Source organism: Biomphalaria glabrata, chromosome 11 (assembly GCF_947242115.1).
Source record: "Biomphalaria glabrata chromosome 11, xgBioGlab47.1, whole genome shotgun sequence".
NCBI classification, from domain to species: domain Eukaryota; kingdom Metazoa; phylum Mollusca; class Gastropoda; family Planorbidae; genus Biomphalaria; species Biomphalaria glabrata.
This window is the reverse complement of record NC_074721.1, coordinates 37,737,019-37,759,253: the sequence shown is the minus strand read 5'-3', so window position 1 is coordinate 37,759,253 and position 22,235 is coordinate 37,737,019. Positions and strand designations below refer to the sequence as shown.

Sequence of the window (22,235 nt, the reverse complement as noted above, 5' to 3'; positions counted from 1 at the left end):
TGACAATTCTTCAGCCCTAGCGAAAATCTGGTCATGTTCGGGACGAACATAACTAAGGAGGGGGCAGTGTTATGACTCTACATTGCGCACTGTCATTTGGCGCGACATTGTGTACCAGAGGACACGATAGAGAAAAGAGAAGAAGTCAAGATGGCCGATGATTAGAGATGAAAACGACGCTTGTGCTGTGATTAGTGTAATTCTAGATCTAGTTTCCTATTTGGTTATTAAACATTCTATTTTGTTATTTCATAATCCTTTCGTTGAGGTTATTTGGCTAAGTTATAGCAATATCATAGTTTACTATCCGGCGGCCATATCCGGCTCCGGCCGGATATAAATATGCTATAGGGCGCACCATTACATTACTATACGTAGAAGAAACACCTTTAACAGCTAGCTGTGTCTTACAGTATAACCGAACCAGTTCAGCTCTCCTCTATTCAGATTATTGACGAGTTGACGAGTTCCTCATCTTTTTGCCAGCGGGGATAAAATCTAAAACTAAGTTGCATAATATATGCATGAATTTTTAACTATTTAATTAAGTTCGATTGTACAACCTCGCAAAAAACTGAGGCCCACAACCTTTCCGGGTTATTGTTTCACACTAGTCGAGACCTCTTATATATTTGTTGACCTCCTTAAGTCGTAGAACGACTATGGTTCACTTGGTTGAGCACTTTTTCTCATGTGACTGTGGAACCATATTCTTGAGAGACACTTCCGTCCACATGTATCGTAGGTTATGGTGTCTTTTGCTTTAGCGGTAGAGAAGGCAGCCATTTTTCTTCCATAGCTGAGGCCAATGCTTTTTCGCTGTCCATAGCTTTTCTTTGCGACAATCTCACTCTCCACTCAGTGTGATCTAGGGCTAGATCTTCCACTATCCAACATCGATACAGACTGCTTTCAGGTCCAACTTGATTTGATTACATCCATATATCGGAGGTGGAGACGACCAGCTTTTATTGAGCCCATCGCAAGTTGTCCACAAAAGATGACTTTCGGACATGACCAAAAAAAAAGTTTCGACTTTGAAAAATCACCATTCTAAAAAATTGCATAAAAAAAAATCCGCAACGGTATGGAGATGACACAAGTCAAGCTTGTTGCCTATAAACGTGACGTTGTGTACTGATGTTTAGCGGCCCCTGTAATTGTGAAAAAAAACGCATTTTATTTTGTGTCGTCTGTCCGTTTGTTCGTCCGTCTGCCTCGTTAGATCCAAAAAGTGCTTTTTAAAAATCCGATTTTCACTTCATATTTTAGTTGTGCGTATCTGAATTCTTCATCTGGGAGCGAATCCCCTTTTGTTATAAATTCACAAATATAAACTTTTTTTTTTACTGGAATGAAACATTTCTGAAAAAAAAAGACTGATACTGGCTATACAGTATACAGTGAAATAATATAATGTACATATACAGAGAAACAAAAGAGAATTTTTTTTTTTATGAATATGTAATCTGATATTAAGTTCATATGTTTAAGCTTGCCTATAGTGACCAGTTGTTGTATGCTTACCCATAGTGACCAGTTGTTGTAAGCTTACCTATAGTGACCAGTTGTTTTAAGCTTACCTATAGTGACCAGTTGTTTTAAGATTACCTATAGTGACCAGTTGTTTTAAGATTACCTATAGTGACCAGTTGTTTTAAGATTACCTATAGTGACCAGTTGTTTTAAGCTTACCTATAGTGACCAGTTGTTTTAAGATTACCTATAGTGACCAGTTGTCTTAAGATTACCTATAGTGACCATTTGTTTTAAGCTTACCTATAGTGACTAGTTGTTTTAAGATTACCTATAGTAACCAGTTGTTTTAAGATTACCTATAGAGACCAGTTGTTTTAAGCTTACCTATAGTGACCAGTTGTTTTAATATTACCTATAGTGACCAGTTGTTTTAAGATTACATATATTGACCAGTTGATGTAAGCTTACCTATAGTGACCAGTTGTTTTAAGCTTACCTATAGTGACCAGTTGTTTTAAGATTACCTCTAGTGACCAGTTGTTTTAAGCTTACCTATAGTGACCAGTTGTTTTAAGCCTACCAATGGTGACCAGTTGTTTTAAGCTTACCTATAGTGACCAGTTGTTTTAAGCCTACCTATATTGACCAGTTGTTGTAAGCTTACCTATAGTGACCAGTTGTTTTAAGCTGACCTATAGTGACCAGTTGTTGTAAGCTTACCTATAGAGACCAGTTGTTTTAAGCTGGCCTATAGTGACCAGTTGTTGTAAGCTTACCTATAGAGACCAGTTGTGTTAAGATTACCTATAGTGACCAGTTGTTGTAAGCTTACCTATAGAGACCAGATTTAATAAGCTTACCTATAGAGACCAGTCTATGAAAATGTCAAGACGTGAAGTCTATTACGGTTCTCCAAAGTTGCGCCCCAACAATCTCATAAAAAGATAATCATCAAAGCTGGTGAGATAAGAATAAATATAATCCTGTTTTTATGTACACGTTGTGTAATGCGAAATCTTATCTTATAAAATACAGACGTTACTTCAAATAAGATGATTACGTCATTATAAACAGTTCTCGTCTAATTGACTAGTTAATAATAATAATAATAATAATTATAATAAGGCCTTCGAGTCCAAAGATTAATAAGGAATGCAATAATTCCCGTGGATACGCAGCCCCAGCTGTGACCTACAAAAAAAGCCAAACTTGTTCAATTCACTGAATACATTTTAATGTCAGGTAGATCTAGTTTGAAATAATAATAGTGACAATGTTATCGATTCCAAAGAATAAGGATGAAAGCAGTGTAGAACACATCTTATAAAATACAGACGTTACTTCAAAAACAAGATGTTTACATCCTACGCGTGTCCATATGTCAATCCAGCCATGCATGTTAATCAATCACTTAAACTCTGCCAAGTCGTTGATTTTTCTGGCTGATTCAGGCAACCCATTCCATGCAGTAATAGCACTAGAGTAAAAGAAAAAAAAGAAGTTCCCCTTTCAGACCTTTCAGCCAACGGTTAACGAGCAGGGTGCCATGTGGCCAGCACAATGACCTTTACTTTCCCTCGCTTAAGTCAGGTAACCAATAGCGTTGGGTGGACTCAAGGGCGCTATAAAAATCCTCAAATTCGAAATCCTAGTCTTCACCGAGTCTCGAACCCTGGACCCAAGGTTCGGGATCCAAGCCCACTCAACCATCGGGCCCCCAATAGCACTAAAGAAAAAAGAAGTATTGGTTCAACATTATCCAAGCAGTCCAAGCATATGTGAACAAGAAATGTGCCTTTCTTATCTTATCTTATTTATTACATATGACAGTCCAGCGCGCAGCCATCCGTAGCGAGCTGTGAAAACGTGCTCTTCCCTCCCCCCCCCCCCTTTATTTTTTTCTTGGGGTGACTATCCGCAGAAATAAGAGAGTGATCTTTCCCTTACTTCTCGTTTAAACTGTTGAGGGAAGAAGAGAATTATATATATAGATGTTACTTCAAAAAAGAATATAATTACGTCCTTTAATCTAGTTTGGTTCACTTAAAAAAAACACTCTAAAACAGATCATATCTCATTCTCTAAGTAAGTCTACCTTGTAACTAAATCTAGTTCGATGCACTAAGTACCTTGACAGTTATCTCCAGTGTAAATATATATTCTTACCTATTTATCCCACTATCAGATCTGTGAAGGAGAAAATACATTGAAAAACAATTTTAAACAAAATAGTTTAACTTATAACTAAACATGAATAAGACATTTAAAACTTTTTCACCTCATAATTTAAAAGCACAAAAGGCATAGACCCGCACAGTTAAATCTATCTTTGTTAGTCTCATAGAGTTTGCATGAGATCAGGGCCGTATTTACCCATATGCAACACAAGCTATATATTAGGGCCTCCAATAAATATTTAGCACTGATATAATATCTGGACTTATAAAGGGCCTCCAAAGGATCCCATACCTCAAACAGCTTGGGGCCCTCAAGAAATATTTACCACTGGTCTACTGGCTTATAATATCAGGACCTATAAAAGGTCTCCAAATGGTTTCAAATCTCAAACTGCTTAGGGCTATTTCAAAGTCTAAATACGGCACAGAATGAAATGACAGCCTGCGAATTAGCTTTAGTCGAATCGTTGTCGCCTTGCTTACTTTCTCCGCGTCTTTTTATTTGATTCATGTATTATCAGGGTTGACTCCCGAAGCCTTTTCCATGTTTGTGTATAGCCGCCAGGCAGCAGAGGTTTGAATTCAGAGTTTTCCTTCTCCTAGGTGGGTAGCAAAACAAGGCTGACGAGCCCAAAATGAAAAAATGTACATTCATGAAGCTCGTCAGCCAAGTGATTGGCCTAGCAAATATGTTTCTTTGATTTCTAACCACTGCTGCTTTGCGGTGTTAGGCATAAGCGTTAGGACTACTAATTATACTATGGTGTATCTCTTCGACACCTCTTGCAACTGAGTAGGGTTAGAGCATTGCAAAACATTGGATCAGGCCAGCATGATCTAAAATGGAATTATAACGCATTTGGAAGTCATGTATTTTCACGCCAGGAAACCAAATAAGAACGTTTTGTTAACAAATAACTTAATTTTAAACTTGATGGTTTTACAAATAACGGTTTACGAAGATATTGCATGGCCAGCACAACGACTAACCGACTTATCTACCTTCTTCTTCTTCTTCTTCATCGTTCTCATTGTTATGTTGGAGTGTTTATATGACTAGACAAATACATGAGATGAACTGCGCAGTGGTTTCCAAATCAGGGAGCTCTCCATATAGTTTTCTTTCTATTGGGGTGATTTGGGGCCAATGTCTTATACGGGCCTCTTGGTAAAGAGAGCAGTTTTTGGAGGACGTGGTCGGCATTTTCTGGCGATACTCCACATGGGCAGATTTCACTGGTTCCAATTTTGAGCTTCCGGTACATGTGTTGTCGCATTCTGTTGTGTCCGGTCCTGAGTCAAAAGGTTAGACGTTGGTCTTGTTGGGATATACTTATCTACCGATCGTGATTAGTTCTATTTAACAGCACTTAAGCCCAAGACCAGTGTTTCCCAAACTGTGTTCCTCGGAACCCCACTGTTCCGCCAGGCCTGAATATGTGTTCCACGAACTTCTGGAAGTAGTAGGCCATTACGTGAGTCAATATCTCAAAAAAAAAAAAAAAAAGCAAAGAGTTCCGCTAAGTACTCAGAATGTGGGAAGTATTCCGTTAAAGGAAAACTATGAATAAAAAACCACTTGCTCTAGCACAGGGGTTCTCAGCCTGTGGATCGCGACCCCCTTGGGGGTCGATTGAAGATTTGCCAGGGGTCGCCTAAGACGATCCAAAATATGGATTGTTATTGACTACTGATCTATTGCTGTATGTGTGTGTGCGGGAGGGGGTAGCGGCAGAGTGGGGAATTGTAAAAAGGGGTCACCGAGCATAAAAGGTTGAGAACAGCTGCTCTAGCATGTCAAAGGCATTATCTAATAAAATGTGAGTCAAACTTTTAGAAGAAAACTAAAACCAAACTTTTTGAGAACGCTAAGCTAGTCTTGCAAGCCAAAAGACGTGAAAGTTTTATTGCCTCCGGGAGCGGAAGTTACATCAGGGCTAATTTTTTCTCCCTTCACCGTAAGTCCTAGAACAAAAACCGAAATCTTGAGCGACCTCATCATATCCTTATTGTGTAATTCTATTTTTGTAACTCAGCTTCTTTTTTGTTTGCCGGTGATGAGACAGAATTCCACCCCAGGGAAATATCGTCCTATTCGTAATTCCTGTCGCAATTTTAAGAGCTCGCAGTTATATTTGAATCCAGGAGATTCTAAGGGAGAGAATTACAGCCACTTTACAGAGAAAGGAAAATAATGAAATAACATCAGAGGATGTAACTTAAGTGTATAGCCTAAAGCATATCCTTAATTTAAAAGTTAAAAGTCAAGTATAAGCTTTGCGAAAATAAATTACACTCCGGTCTCCCTTTGCTCGATTTGTTACTATATTTTTTAATGACTTATGATTTAATGATGATTTAAATTTAAGAGATGTTTTAGCAGTGATTGCATGATGAATTTTGAAACTTCCTTTTCAATTAGTGATGGGTGACAGGAACTTACAAATAATACATATAGCAAATATTCTGTACAGTAAATGAAACATCCTCCATCGTAGAAGTACGATCCAGTTAATAGATAGGTTCTATTTGCATGCTCATTTACATGTTGCAATAAGAAGGGTTCACAACTTTCTTTTCGAACTATCAGAATCTATCTATCTATCTATCTATCTATCTATCTATCTATCTATCTATCTATCTATCTATCTATCTATCTATCTATCTATCTATCTATCTATCTATCTATCTATCTATCATCATCTAACCCCCTCCTTTTCCATAGATCGCATAGTCTGAAAAGCGTATTTTTTATTTGTCCTTTTCTTGCACTGCCAGGAACGAGATTCACTTAAATGGAAACAAAATTCATTTAGTATCCTTAAAATTCATGTAGCATCCTCAAAATGTATTAAGTATCCTCAAGATTCATTTAGTATCCGTAATAGTAAACTTCGAAAGATGTGATTTTAATTCGAGTTTTTCAACTTAAAAGATAAACACAGTAATCTGCTGTTTGTTTAAACTTTGGTTGTTAAAGTCCTGATTACGTTCATTAGGCAATTGACGAAAAAAAGAGAAAGCGGTTTGAAGCAATGTGACGACAATGTAATGGAGCCTTAGAGAAAAATGTATTAAAATGAAAATGAAGCGATTTTAAAATAAGTAATGTGAAGGAGGATGCACTATTGAAAGATCACTGTTGCCAACCATCGAATACTTTTTTTTTTGTTACAAGCGAAATAGCTATGTGTCATCCCGGGTGACGAAGGCTTGGCTCTACATTTTCCTTGTCTGCGTATGTGTCTGGTGAGGTCAACCTGTGTCCGAAATGTTCAGCTGTATTTCGTACTTTCCTTCAGACTTGAAGAATAGAACACCCCAGCCCAAACCTCATGCTGGAAGACATGAATATTGGAACATCCCAGCCCAAACCTAGTGCTGGAAGACTTGAAGATTGGAACATCCCAGCCCAAACCTAGTGCTGGAAGACTTGAAGATTGGAATATCCAATCCCAAACCTCATGCTGGAAGACGGAGATAGCGACCATCAAGAAAATATTCTAGAGAGCGTACGACGCGACATCCAGACACTGCAAGATTGTAAATTATCTGGATTGTGGCTTGTCTTTTGCCTTTCTGCTATCCCACTCTATGACGTCTTCTGTTATTGTACTCTATGACTTCTTCTGTTATTGTCTTTTCAGTTTCAATATGACTCGGTAAAATTTAAATTTGATGAAAATTTTACAAGCAGCTCACCCAGATCCGATAAAGTTTCTGCCTCTATTGACACGAAGAGATCTTTTGCTGTATGGGTCTAGCTTGATGGGCAAACATTCTGACGGACAAGGTGAGCCTAGACTGAGAAAATATTAAAAGGACAATGAAAAATAAGAAAGAAACGTTTTAAAAATACATTTAAAAAAAAACAATACCTACATTATACAACTTAAAATAAAATAAAATATACATCAATAATTAAATTTCTAGGAAAATCATTAAAGCCGTTTTTGAGATCAGCGTCCAGGCTCGTTTCTGGCTGGGTCCTGGCTGAGTCCTGACTGGTTCCAGGTTTCATGAAACTCTATCTTGAATTGAGGTATTGTAACTTTTTTTTTTACTTTCTTTAAATGTCCGTTGATGATTCTAAAATGTATTGGCTTATGCAAACATTTCTAAATGGAGGTATTGTGATTCTTGAATCCAAACTTTTACCACGTGACCCAACGACGCTAAGCATTTGTTACCACGTGACCCAATGAATGCAAGCATTCAACATGTAAACCATTGAATCCAAACTTTAACCACGTGACCCAACGACGCTAAGCATTTGTTACCACGTGACCCAACGAATGCAAGCATTCCACATGTAAACCTTTGAATTCAAACTTTAACCACGTGACCCAACGACTCTAAGCATTGTTTACCACGTGACCCAACGAATGCAAGCATTCCACATGTAAACCTTTGAATTCAAACTTTAACCACGTGACCCAACGACTCTAAGCATTGTTTACCACGTGACCCAATGAATGAAAGCATTCAACATGTAAACCATTAAATCCAAACATCCAGGTGGCACCTGGAATCCAAGCTATTAAGCACGTGACCTAATGAATCAAAGACCACGTGACTACTGGAACAGAAGGCAATTAATATTTAGCGTCATGACATTACACACCAGAAGATTCACTTATGTCAGGTACCCATTGGAGCTGGGTGGACTCAGAGGCGCCCAAAGATCTCGAAATTAAAAATCCCAGTCTTCACCAGGATTTGAACCCGGGACCTCGGTTCGGAAGCCAAGCGCTGTACCGTTCAGCCACCTCGCCTCATGACTAAATAAGGAGTAATAATACCAAGAAAAGGTAGTAGCTTATTGATCAAACTATAAAGTTCTTCATAAGCCACAAAAGAATGCCAGTGACTCAACAGCCGTATACACAGAGCATTAAGGAACACTAAGGAATTTTAGACGGTAAACAAGCAAAATAAAAAAAAAATACTTAAAAAAAAGCTTATCTAAGGGAAATGACTCCACACATTAACTAAACCTCTCAACAAGGTAGAAGTTATTTCCCATTTTTCTATATCGAATACAATTATAAAATAAGAATACTTTATCGGCTACATGATTACTTTTTAAAAATTGATTTATGGTTTGTTTGGTACAATATATGGCCATATTAGAAGATCCACGGGGCTAGCAAAGACCTTCCTTCAGGGAACAGTACCAGGGAAAAGAAGAAGATGCAGACAGAGAAATCGATGGGAGGACAACATAAAAGAATGGACAGGCCTACCATTGATAGATGTTTTAAACAAGGCAAGGGACAGGGAGGAATGGAGAAAGACGGTCGACAGATCTTGCGTGGTGCCCCAACGGTCCAAAAGACTAAGGGATAGGTCAAGGTAAAAAGGTACAATAAATAATTGTTTAAAGTTTCAGCTTGATACGAGAATGGGAAGTGGGAGAAATAACGTGTACATTTATCTAAGGAAACGAAGCCCCACATATTTAGCCATGTCTGTGAATACTGAAGGATTATATTACCTTGTTGGTATCAAACAAAATAATTAATTAACCATAGTAAATTGATTAAATTGGTTATTTTAATTGATTGTAGTGTTGTCATCACCAATGAACAATTGTGCAAAGTTTCAACTTGATCCGAAAACGGGAAGTGGGGGAATAAACGTGCTCAAAATGTGTACCAGACAGAGTGAGTTGATATAAGCTTTCCTTAAAGACATTTATAAAACAACGCCTCACATCTTGCATGTGGGCGTCTATTTCTTCTTAACATGTCACCTCCCAAATAAAAAAAACAAAAACAATAACCATTTTGAAAAGTAATACAATGAAATGATTATAAAACAAAACGAATCAAACTAGAAATACTTCACTTCATTAAATTGAAATATATAACAGAGCTTAAAATAATTAAATTGAGAAAAAAAAAGGCGAAATGTTTTCATTGAAATAAAACAAAGGTTTGCTGTGTGCACTTAAGAGATGGAATTGTGGGGAAACCCCTAACCCCAACCCATCAATAATCTTTGTAATGTTTAACCTAATAATAGACTTTCATTCGCCAAGGCTTGGGATGGCATGAGTTTGTATAAACATTCTTGCTAATATCAGAAACAAAATGTTGTTCTAAAGAAATGCTTATTTAGCGACACTGGTCTGTTGAGCTGGGATGTAAATATCTGCCTTAATCTAATGACGGGAAGAATGCCAGATCTCAATTATTGTATCCACGTTGAATGGAGATAATGAAGGAAGCAATGGAACTGAAACTTGAAGATGAGATTCCACACAGCTGCAGACGGAATCAATGAGAAATACAGGCCTTACAATAGATATTGATGCCGTGAGACCTTGTTTCCTTTCAACACTCGTGCGTGTAGTGCATTGGTTCTAAAAACTGTGGGTTTTCGCCCCAGAAGTTCAATCTAGACCTGAACTATACGTTAAACAGGCCCTGCATCCTTAGCATATAGGATTTATTTCAAGTTATGTATGTAGCCCAATGGTTCTAATACTGTGGGTTTTCGTCACAAAGTCTTATCTAGACCAAAAATATGCGTTTAAAGCCGTCACTGCATCCATATGGTACAGGTTCATGGTTCATGTTTTGTACGTAGCCCAGTGGTTCTAGTTTTAAAAGTACTTTTGTTCCAAACAATTAGAATTAGACATAAACTGAATGTCTTGAGGATAATTACTATGCGGGACCTGTTTCATGTACGTAGGACAATGGTTCTAAAACTTAATTAATTTTAATTCTTTCTATAAAAATGTCACAATTAAATAAGAGCTCAAGTTAAAAAAAACACATGTGAAAAGTGGAAACCAATAGCTCGTTGCCAAGTCTTACAGACTTGTGACGTGGCAACGAGCTATTGGTCTAAACTTCCCTTTAATTAACTTTTAGTTAAGGGCTATTAAAATTTTTTCTTAGTTCTTCGACTTGTAAAGTTAACGCGAAGTGCATGTTATACATATTAATGAGCACCCACATAATTTTAGAAGCCCTGGTATATTTTAAATAATTTTGAGCACTCTAACTGAACTATGCTATTTGCATGAATCTCGTAAATCTTTTTAAGCATGTATCGGCGTACATATGTAATTATTTCAAATGTGTTTCAAAATTATTAAATAACATAAGCATAAGTGATAGTAGTAAAATTTACTATCTTATCTTATCTTATATAATACAGACATTACTAAAAAAAAGAAGAAGATTACGTCCTACGCGTCATGCATTCAGTCATGCATATTAACCAATGACTTAAATTCTGCCAAGCCACTGGTTTTCCTGGCTGGCTCAGGCAACCCATTCCATGCTCTAATAGCACTAGGGAAGAAGGAGAATTTGTACAAATTTGTCCTAGCATATAGGACGAGGAAAACAAAACACTAATAACAAACACCTAACAAAACACCTAGTTAAACAAATGTTGACATGTCATCAGTGACCCGCGATTTTTGAATATTATTGTGATCTCTTAAAGCTACCTTTAAACTCCGCCATTTTCTTCACTCTTCAGACGCTTAACCGAAAAAAAAGATTTATAAGTCTTAACGACTTAACCTAAAACAACCTCCCACAGAATAAGAGGGATGACAGCTGGCGGGGTTTGAACTCATCATTATAGTTTATACATACCTACATACCACACAGCAAGACAGCTACAATAGGTACTTCTATCATATGCTTATCAGGAACCAACTATCTTGCCCATTAGAGTTGGGTGAAATCACTAAAAATACCGAAATTAAAAAATTCCAGTCTTCACCAAGATTTGAACCCGAGACTCGTCGGTTCGAAAGCCAAGAGCTTTACCACTCAGCCACCACAAAGCGTAAGAGGCTTATAGATGGTTGGTTGCTATTTCAATATCCTTAATATAACTGTGAGCAGAGATTCAGTTTCTTGATAGGACTGAACATATTTGTCACCTTCACATGTGAAACATTGGGGCAGCACACATGATCTGTCGACCGCCTTCCTCCATTTCCTTAAGTCTTTTGCCTTAAGTAAAATCTATTAGTGACAGGCCTGTCCACTCTTTAAGATGAAACAGTGTAACACCTCAACCCTCTTGACTCAACAAAATAAGTCCAACGGTTCTCTGTTTGACTCTTCATGGGCTGTTTATCAAAAACTATTATTGCTTTCATGCATAAGTCAGCAATGTTCAGTGATAAAAATTACGAAACTAAAATTGCATAGCTTAATAAAAAACATTGTAGGAGCACTTTATAATGTATTTATAGAAACAACGGCCACTGAATTGGAAATTGGTGAACTAGTGTCGCCATGACCACATCTTGAGCAGGATAACATCACGAGCTTTGACAAGTGCTTCGGACATGCGCAAACAACATTATTTATTGATTGCCTCCCGTTTATATTAGATCTGGATTTTTTAAAATTCAATTTTCAGGATGAACTGAATGTTTAGGAGCTCATACACACAACAGGCATCTGGGTTTCTAGGTTTTTCAAGTTATTTGTTGCAGCGTAGTTCTAGTTTCATTTTAAGTCTAGTAGAGTTCCCAATCTAACAACTTTGTTTTTATTGCAGACGACATCTCTGTGTAAAGGAAATTGAGGAATGATAGTTTAAAAAATCTTGTTTGAACACCATTTTATTTTTAAATTCTTAATTTCTTTATAGACAAAATGGCGATCAAAAGTTAAAAGATGGAAGAGGGTCAAAAGGTTAACTGGTGCAAAAGGCTGTCTTGAATGGAAGTCAAAGCGTTAAGTACAAAATTAATCCATCTGTGTTAAGTGTAGAGATGTAAATGTCTGAGTCAGTGTCTGTATAACTTGTACTGTCCAGCTAATAGGTTGCGTGTTTCTACATGCAGACGAATAATACAACTCCACAAATAGAGTGAACAACCAACAGGCGTATGAAGTATAAACTGTTTAATTCATAACGGGAGCAGTCTAGTCTCAGTCACTACCATGCACGACGGTACCTCTATGAAAGCCTAGCCTAAACTGTCCGTTTTAATCTAGCTAAGCTACAGTCTCGCTTTGGAATTTATGTCGTCACAATTATGTGTTCACTATCAGCCACCTAAAGTGCGTCTCTACATCAGCTACAATTTCGCTCATAGACTAAGTTAATAAAGTAAAGTAAAAAATAAAATTCTCCTTTCAGATCTTGTGGTCTATAGGGCAGATGATGGAAAGGTCATCTGTTTATGTGGCCCATGGTTATCGGCCAGCACAACGACCAACCACCTTTTCTTTTCTCCAACTAATGTCAGATACTCGTTAGAGCTGGGTGAACTCAGAAGCACCCAGGCATCCCGAAATTTAAAATCCCAGTCTTCACTAGGATTCAAACCCAGGACCCCCGGAAACCAGACGCTTTACCGGTCAGCCACAGCGCCTCCCAAGTTAAGAGAGTGTCGTGCTAATAATAATAAAGTCGAAGCTTCGAAGAACATTCTGGTCTATTTTTTTTTCTCTTATTATAAAGCTCAATCTGTCTGTCTGTTTGTCTGTCTGTCTGTTTGTCTGATAAAACTATTCTAAACGTTATTTCTACCACACCCAAAATTGGATCAAGTTGAAATTTTGGAAAATTATTTCTTGTACTTGACAAAACAAGAATCAATGACAAGAAAAATAACAAAATCATTAATTAACAATTGGTAATTATATTTTTTTTTTTGTTTGGGATCGAACAAGGGAAAAAAAATTGTACTTTACAGATGTGGTGGTATCAGTAGAATTATTCCCCTTGAGGAGGCTTGGGCTTGGACCTTGAGTGAACACTTTTTATAGAGCATTTTTTTTTGCAACGCAGTAACATTCAGTTGAGATACCATCCCCTTCTCAGCCCCCCTCCCATCCCCAGTCTTCCCAACAGGTCTTGTCAGGTGATAGGATCATAGCGTATTGAAAAAGCTAAAAGCGTGAAATTGCGCTAAACAAATCGTTTCTTTCAATTATTAGAGGCAACCTATAAAGGGGACTAATTCAGATTATGCCACCACTTAAGTCAAGTACAATTTCTAACGCTTTTTCGAGATATCAAACAAAAAATAATAATTGCTGATAATTAATAAACTAATTAGTTGTTTGTTTTTTTTAAATTGATTCTTAAATTGTCAGGTAAAAGAAATTAGTGTGCACAATTTCATCTTGATCCGAGATTAGGTGTCGGAGAAATAACGTGTACAAACTTTTGACCAGACAGACCGAGTGAGTTAGTATAAAAAAATACTAACAATTTTCTAATGGTTGTTGTGTTGGGACTTTAGCATAGGAATTAGGATAAAGACCGGTCTGCACGAAGAGATTCATTGGATGAGTTAGCGGCCTGCACGAAGAGATTCATTGGATGAGTTAGCGACTGTTCTGGATCATTTGCTGTGTACAAACAACTCGAGCCAATGAGTTGAATCACAAGCTTATGTGTGACAGCAGACGTCAATAGTATCACGAACATGCAAACACACGAACGCAAAGGAAAAACAAAATCACGGACATGTCTGGCTCCGTTTGACTCGGGAGTTAATCAAGCGCTCATCTTGTAAGACGTGTCACGTGATAGATCTAATCTATTTCAGTCACACGAGCCAAAATACTAAAAATAGATTTTTTTTGACAAAAGGAGTAGATAAATCTCGGAAATATTTGAAGATAATTCATGACCATCACCAAATTACAAACTACATCTATTTTTGTTAAACTTTTATTTGATTTATAACACGACGAAATTTATATATTTCTCTCAGGATAATAAAGATATTAAAGTTATTATTGTCATTATTATTATTTTTATTATTGTTATTATTTGATAAAAATTAGCTAAACAGGAAGTACGAAACGAAACAATCTTCTGCAAAGATAGAATATCATCTTGTAATTGAGGGGAAATCAATTAAAATCTCTTCACATTAGACCGACATATTCTCCTTAATTCTAAAACAAATTTGTCAAAATCCGTAAATAATATGTCTAAAAACCTTCAAATTTTTCTAGTTTTTTTTCCTCCAGAAAAACCTGTGGTAAATATGTATCCTTTGTTTGGGACCCCTCAACTCAAGAAAAATATAAGAAACTAGAACAGACACAGAATAGAGCAGTGAGATTCATAACAAACGAATATTCACATTAGACTAAAGTAACACCTTTAGTAATGTAATTAAATTTAGAAACCCTTCAAGATAGAAGACTTAAAAGTAAAATAGCAATGATACTTAAAACATTAAATCATAATCTTCAAATACAAAAACAAAACCTTATAAAATTCTCAGAAATACAGAAAGATAAAGACACATTCCTCGTCCCATATGCTAGGACAAATTTGTACAAATACTCCTTCTTCCCTGGTGTTATTAGAGCATGGAATGGGTTGCCTGAGCTAGCCAGAAAACCAGTGACTTAGCAGAATTTAAAGCATTTATTGAAATGCATAGATTGACCTAGGAACTCGAGTAGGACGTCATTATCTTCTATTTTGAAGTAACGTCTGTATTTTATAAGAAAAGATAAGATAAAAAAAAAAGCAAAAGAGATGTGTTAATCATGTCAGTAAAAAGTAAAGTTCCCCTTTCAGACCTTGCGATCTATGGGGCAGATGATGAGATAAGGTAATCTGTTCCTGTGGCCTAAGGTTAACGAGGGTGTCTTGGGACCAGCACAACGACCAACCGCCTTTACTTTTCCTCAATTAATGTCAGGTACCCATTAGAGCTGGTTGGCGCCTGAAGATCCCGACATTAAAACCGTGCTCTATGGAGAAATCAAGGTCACGTGCATGACCTGAAGCGGGACGACACGATACAAAGCCATGATGGTCAGAAAAGAAGCCAGGCTTTTCACCGCTACTCGATTGAAACTTCATGGAATCTTTTACAGATGTTGGCTCTAGATATAAGTCTAGTACTCAAGCCAAATTTACATTTATTTATTTTTTACATTGACAAATTATAACGGCCCAACTAGACCTATCCCCATGTTGCCAACTATCTAGCGGTATGCATCAGCTGTTAAATTTCTAGAAAAATCATAACAGCCGTTGTTTTTTAAATTACCGTTCAGGTTCCACCCACCCGACTTCCATGAAATTATGACTCGAATAGAGGTTTTGTAAACAAAGGAAAAGAAATTGTATAAAAAGAAGACAATTATAAACTATTCAAGTATAATTTAGATGCTGTGCGTTAGTATGCTGTTACTTCGCTGCTTCTTTTGTGACATTAATGTTGTATTTATCAGACAACTTTTAAACCACACAAAAATTATATACACACTTAAACAATGAAAAACACACACAAATCCAATCTTTAACCTTTCAATTCGGTTTTGAGATTCATCAATTGTTCAATTTCCGGTTCTGCCCACCCATCAAGTAGTGACGCAAGTTAAGCTGTGCTAGTAAGAGGATTATCAGAGGAGACTGGATGATGTAAAAGTGGGAGACGAAGAAGGGGAGATAACAAAACTAGTGCATTAACCAGATGAGGACAGTAAAAGCTTTCCCCTGATCGGGGACAAAGCGTCGAATCGTAAAAAAGATTTTCTTGTAATTAAAAAGCAGCGCCGGCTCAACATACGAAACAAAATAAAATAGATAAATGGAGTTTAGAAAAGCAAGTTTCAAATATATTTCAGAGTCTGTTTCCGGTTTAAAAAACAAAAACAAAACAAACAAAAAACAAGGGAAAAGTTGCAAAGGGAATCTTTACAAAATTGAAACCTGTACAGATATGCAGATACTGACAATTTTATTACAGTTTATTAATACGTAGAAAATAAAAAAAAAAAAAAAAAAAAAAAAAAAAGGCTTATCTAAAGGGAGAAGAGCTCCACAAGTACAACTATATCTCTCAATAATGTAAAAAATTATTTCCCTTATTCGGAATAAAAACAAAAAATTAATTACTAAAATTAATTGATTAATTAGTTAATTTTTAAAAAAAAGTGATTCATGTCTTGTCTATACCAATGAATACATGTAAAAAGTTTTAAATTCTTGAGTGGATGTAGGAGAAATAACGTGTACATACTTTTGACCAGACAGACAGACAGACAGACAGAGTGAGTGGATATAAGCTTTATAATAAAAAGGGAGAATATTGTATCAATTGTTTACATTTTATACAGTGAATAAAATTGTGGAGCATTGAGTTTTAGAGTCGACCGCTCAGAAGAGCAGATTTAAACTCTAAGCCACATGCGAAGGCCCGGAATTGGACTGGTTGTCACTGGCTATTAGAGTAGCATGCTACTGGAAGCTTTTTATAGGTCATAAACTATTAATATTCATGATCAGTTCAGCAAGTAACAAATTAAGGGCAGCAAACTCCCTTGAATTATATTAATTTTCCTTCGCGGATTACCGTCGAATGTTGCTCTGTCTTCTTCTTCTTCTTCTTTACCGTTATCATTGTTATGTTGGAGTGTTCAGATGACTAGACCAATATATGAGATGAACTTCACAGTGGTTTCCAGATCAGGGAGCTCTCCATATAGTTTTCTTTCTATTGGGGTGATTTGGGACCAATGTCTTATACGGGCCTCTTGGTAAAGAGAGCAGTTTTGGAGGACGTGGTCGGCATTCTCTGGTGATACTTCACATGGTTAGATTTCACTAGTTTCAATTTTGAGCTTCCGGTACATGTGTTGTCGCATTCTGTTGTGTCCGGTCCTGAGTCGAAAGATTAGACGTTGGTCTTGTCGGGATAGCTTATAGTAATCGTCATCTTTCTTGTGATTTGGATGAGAGCTCATCCATTTCTCATTTATTTTATTTACAATTAATTTCTTCATTTCTTCTGGATAGAGTGCAGAGTTTATTTGTGAGTTTGTTCTCCCACTCTTGGCGAGTGTGTCAGCCTTCTCATTTCCTTATAGTTGTATGTGAGTGTTGCTCTGTGTTAATGGAGAACTAGAACAACATTTGTTTTTAAAGCAGCGCACTTGCTTTGTCCATAGAATGCTATATGGTCAAGTGGGGTGCGCTTACGACTTTAGTCTCAATGGTCGCTCTTCGATTACACTTCATTCTATCATTCTATGGGAAGCCTGGTCGAGAGGTTAATTGCGCTTGAACTTAGATTGGCTTGGCTACCTATAGAGTGGGCTCGAGGTTCGACACCCGACTCAAGCAGAGTTGTGTTTACTGATTGCCTAAAGGCAGCAAAGGAAAACCTTCTGCCAGATACCCCATCCTCCCACTGGTCCACAAATGAGATTGGACCGGTTCCAGGTCATTTCATCCCCGGTCATTTCATCCCCTGGTCACTTTAGCCCCCGGGGATGAAATGACCGGGGATGAAATGACCGGGGATGAAGTGACCGGGGATGAAATGACCGGGGATGAAATGACCGGGGGATGAAGTGACCAGGGGATGAAGTGACCAGGGGATGAAATGACCGGGGTTGAAGTGACTTGGGATGAAGTGACCGGGGATGAAATGATCGGGGATGAAGTGACCGGGGATGAAGTGACCGGGGATGAAATGAACGGTCACCGATTGGACCATAGCGCTCTGAGCATACTATAAACATGAAAGTAGCGCTATATAAATGATATATATGTATATATCACAATTTTTAGACTTAATGAACTTCATGGCTGAAGAGTGTTTACACAACAATTCAAGAGATAAAGACTCATTAGTCGAGCATTGAAACAGCAAACACTCTCTACTCTAAACCAGGAGGGGTCAACCTATAGCGTATTGCTTAATTATAAGGGGCGCATTTCACCCATAGAAAAAAATATTTAAAAAAAAATCAAGAAAAAGCATGACTGTGCAAAAAAAATAAATGATAATAACCATTTACACAAATGTTTATAAAACTAATCAGACAAAACACAGAGCACGTTACTAGACAGAAGTTACCCGTGGCCTGCGGGCCTTAGTTTGTGTATTACTAATCTAGTGAATTGGGTTTAGATCTATGTCAAACTTAGCTAATGTTGTTCCTTTCAAGTTTTTCTCATTCGCCACAAAAATAAAAGTAGTTTTGCGAAAATGGGTTTACTGGAACTGTGATCTTGCTTAAAAGAATTTGAGATTGTCCTCATCTGACATTTCATTGCTTCACACCCCAAGACTCTGCGTGTGGAACACTTTCAAAACTTGCAGCATGTTATGGACTCCAGTTGTGGAATGTTGAACTCTATCTCTGTAATTATTTACCACATTCTGGTGGAATCAACGTTGGTATCGTCAGTTAGGAGAGAAAGAGTTAACTAAAATTCGGAAAACGATGATAAAATAGAAGAGAATATAATTCATTCGGAGAAAATGGTTTGAAAGACTCTTTTATTGCGTTAACTTTCTAGAGGAAGTGATCTCAGTCGATTCTGGAAACTGAAAAATCTCACACATGATTTTCTAGAAGAGAGTTTCTGGCAAAGGATAAGAGGTCTTATGGATGATGACAAAATGGATGTTTAATTTAGCATTTCTAGTTGATTATACTACACATCTCAAAGACCTAAATGCGAACCTTTGTAAATGATATCACTGATTCAAAAAGGAAGTTAAAACTGTTTATCTTTCATTAATAAAAAAAAATTGAGTTGATTCCCACATTCAAGAGAACAAAGTCTTGAAGATCAAGTCAGTTCTACACAATACACAGAAGAGGTGTATGAGTATTAAATAGAAACAATCTGATATAAACTTGTCACATGTAAATTATGAGTTAGTCTGGTGTGAATGTACATTTTGGTATCTTATAGCTATAATGTTTTTTGTTTGGTGTAATACACATATTGTAGGACAAATTTCCATAAGGACAATAAAGATTATTATTATTATTATTATTATTATTATTATTATTATTATTATTGTCGGTGAGGAAAACTGTTTGTTTACATTTATACAACAAATTTATCAGTTACTGAGTGAAATATTCTGAAGATTCTTTACACATGGTACTTGTTACTAATTTAGTTCTGAAATTGGAATCTGATGAGCTTTCCTGAATACTAAATGCATTTGATGGATTCATGTCGGCGATCATTGCCATGGTAACATTTAATTTGTAGCTTGTGAAAACTGTGGATAAGTGACAAGTACCGTTTGGCTTTCTATCAAAGAGGCTCGAGTTGGCATTCCGACTCAATGTGAGTTATGTTTGCTGAGCAGCAAGGAAACCTCTCCCAGAATCAGAAACCCCATTGGTAGCGAGCCATGCTGAGAACTACTCCCTTAGAGCTAAGCTTAGAGCGAAGAAACCTCTCCCAGAATCAGAAACCCCATTGGTAGCGAGCCATGCTGAGAATTAGAATCAGAAACCCCATTGGTAGCGAGCCATGCTGAGAACTACTCCCTTAGAGCTAAGCTTAGAGCAAAGAAACCTCTCCCAGAATCTGAAATCTCATTGGTAGCGAGCCATGCTGAGAATTAGAATCAGAAACCCCATTGGTAGCGAGCCATGCTGAGAACTACTCCCTTAGAGCTAAGCTTAGAGCAAAGAAACCTCTCCCAGAATCTGAAATCTCATTGGTAGCGAGCCATGCTGAGAATTAGAATAAGAAACCCCATTGGTAGCGAGCCATGCTGAGAATTACTCCCTTAGAGCTAAGCTTAGAGCGAAGAAACCTCTCCCAGAATCAGAAACCCCATTGGTAGCGAGCCATGCTGAGAATTAGAATCAGAAACCCCATTGGTAGCGAGCCATGCTGAGAACTACTCCCTTAGAGCTAAGCTTAGAGCAAAGAAACCTCTCCCAGAATCAGAAACCCCATTGGTAGCGAGCCATGCTGAGAATTAGAATCAGAAACCCCATTGGTAGCGAGCCATGCTGAGAATTAGAATCAGAAACCCCATTGGTAGCGAGCCATGCTGAGAATTAGAATCAGAAACCCCATTGGTAGCGAGCCATGCTGAGAACTACTCCCTTAGAGCTAAGCTTAGAGCAAAGAAACCTCTCCCAGAATCAGAAACCCCATTGGTAGCGAGCCATGCTGAGAATTACTCCCTTAGAGCATGTGAAAGGAAGCGAGCAGTGAGTTTTAAGGTCGCCTTGTCCCCGTACAAGGACAGTCCTAATGTCGGACACGCACCAGTTCTCTCTCTATCAAATCCTTGTCCCGATTGTCTCCCAGATACCACTTTCATATCAATCGTTATACAAGGCCTGAACACTGACCTGCAACGTCACTACCTGTGGGCAGTACAGACCAATAGCTCCTTGCCAGGTCTGTACGACGTGAAAACGAGTTATTGGTTTAAACTCCCCTCAGGTTGTGACGTTGCAGGCCTTGTATAACCAATGGTCTCGCGTCCACCCACATGTCCATGTACGTGTGTATGTTTGTGTGTGTGTGTGTGTATATAAGTGTGTGTGTGTGTGTAAGTGTGTATGGGTGTGTGTGTTCTCAATAGAAATTGGACCAGATCGCACTGTACCTGCTTATGATAGTGGCGCTATGCCAACGTAATTAAAAACAAAATGTCGAATTAATGTTTCTTTCTTTACAACCCAGTAAGAACGAAATATATTATCTTTCTCATACATTGATTACGACTCACATTAAAATTTTTTTTTTTTTAAATTAAATAAATAAAATACGGAGAATCAATTTCATAAATTTTATCAGCCCATATCTTCGTGTAACCATTATAGTAAAGCCGAATGACGTCTGCCATTAGATAATCGCAGATGCTAATGACACATGCTTATCAAATCACTTCGCTAATATCAGGTGTCGTTTTAGTTAATTATAAAATGTAAAATCGTACCTGGCACAAATTAGCCTATTTCCTCCGCGAAAAAATGTAAAAGTTTTTAGAAATTCTAAAATATAATTGATCTTGAAAAATGTTGGGAATATAAAGCATGTAGTAGTGAATATATTGTAATATTTGTTTTGAGACATCTATAGGAGGTCACCGTTTTTAAAAGTATGAGGGGAAGGGAAGTGACGTCACCAACAGAATTTTAAAAAAAAATCACGACTTCATTCTTGCCATTCTGTAGCTTGTTTAAAAATAAATTTTCATAACCAACACACATGCAGACACACATACATCCATTATTTGTTGATTCAAGAGTTATAGGTCAGCCATTTCTGTTATTTTCGGTCAGCGTAGCAGCCCCATACCATTTAACTCGACAGATATCAAATGTGCTGTCGGGGTGAAGATTTTCGAGATTCGGCCTCAGTTTCATTTTACCTCCTTCCGTTAAAAAGTGCTTTATACGTAAGATAGAGATAAGATAGAGATAAGATAATTGTTATTGGTCCAATGAAAGGACCTCATTCACCAATCGTAAACAAACAACATTTAGTCACGTCATCTTATTGCTAAAACAACGGCTTAATGTTGTTTGTTTACGATTGATGAATGAGGTCCAATGGAAATTCAGTTTGACTACAATTGACAATCTCAACGTAACTACTGTACAATAACAATATAGATTCAAATACGAACAACATTCACACATGTAACACATACACACAGACAACCAGCGCTTTATGAATTAGACTTCTATGTACTTCTCGATGACGACAGATGACATTGTAACACTCTTTCGGAAAGTGCGATAAAAAAGTGTTAACATTTTTCTGTTTTGGTTCTAATTGAAATGAGAAGAACACTTCACATCTGATGTAACAGTGGTT

At 37.3% G+C, this 22,235-nt stretch overlaps 1 protein-coding gene across 1 annotated transcript in view; it reads right to left on the bottom strand.

The window, feature by feature from the left end:
* LOC129921832 (uncharacterized) overlaps nt 1-22,235 on the bottom strand; it is a 56,942-nt gene that overhangs the window by 7,274 nt on the left and 27,433 nt on the right. The window contains exons 3-5 of the mRNA XM_056004959.1: nt 7,359-7,460; nt 3,646-3,666; nt 2,340-2,436 (exon numbers count right to left, since the gene is read on the bottom strand). Of these exons, the coding sequence (XP_055860934.1) occupies nt 2,382-2,436; nt 3,646-3,666; nt 7,359-7,460 (178 nt within the window). The 3' untranslated portion in view covers nt 2,340-2,381. The remainder of the gene's footprint in view (nt 1-2,339; nt 2,437-3,645; nt 3,667-7,358; nt 7,461-22,235) is intronic.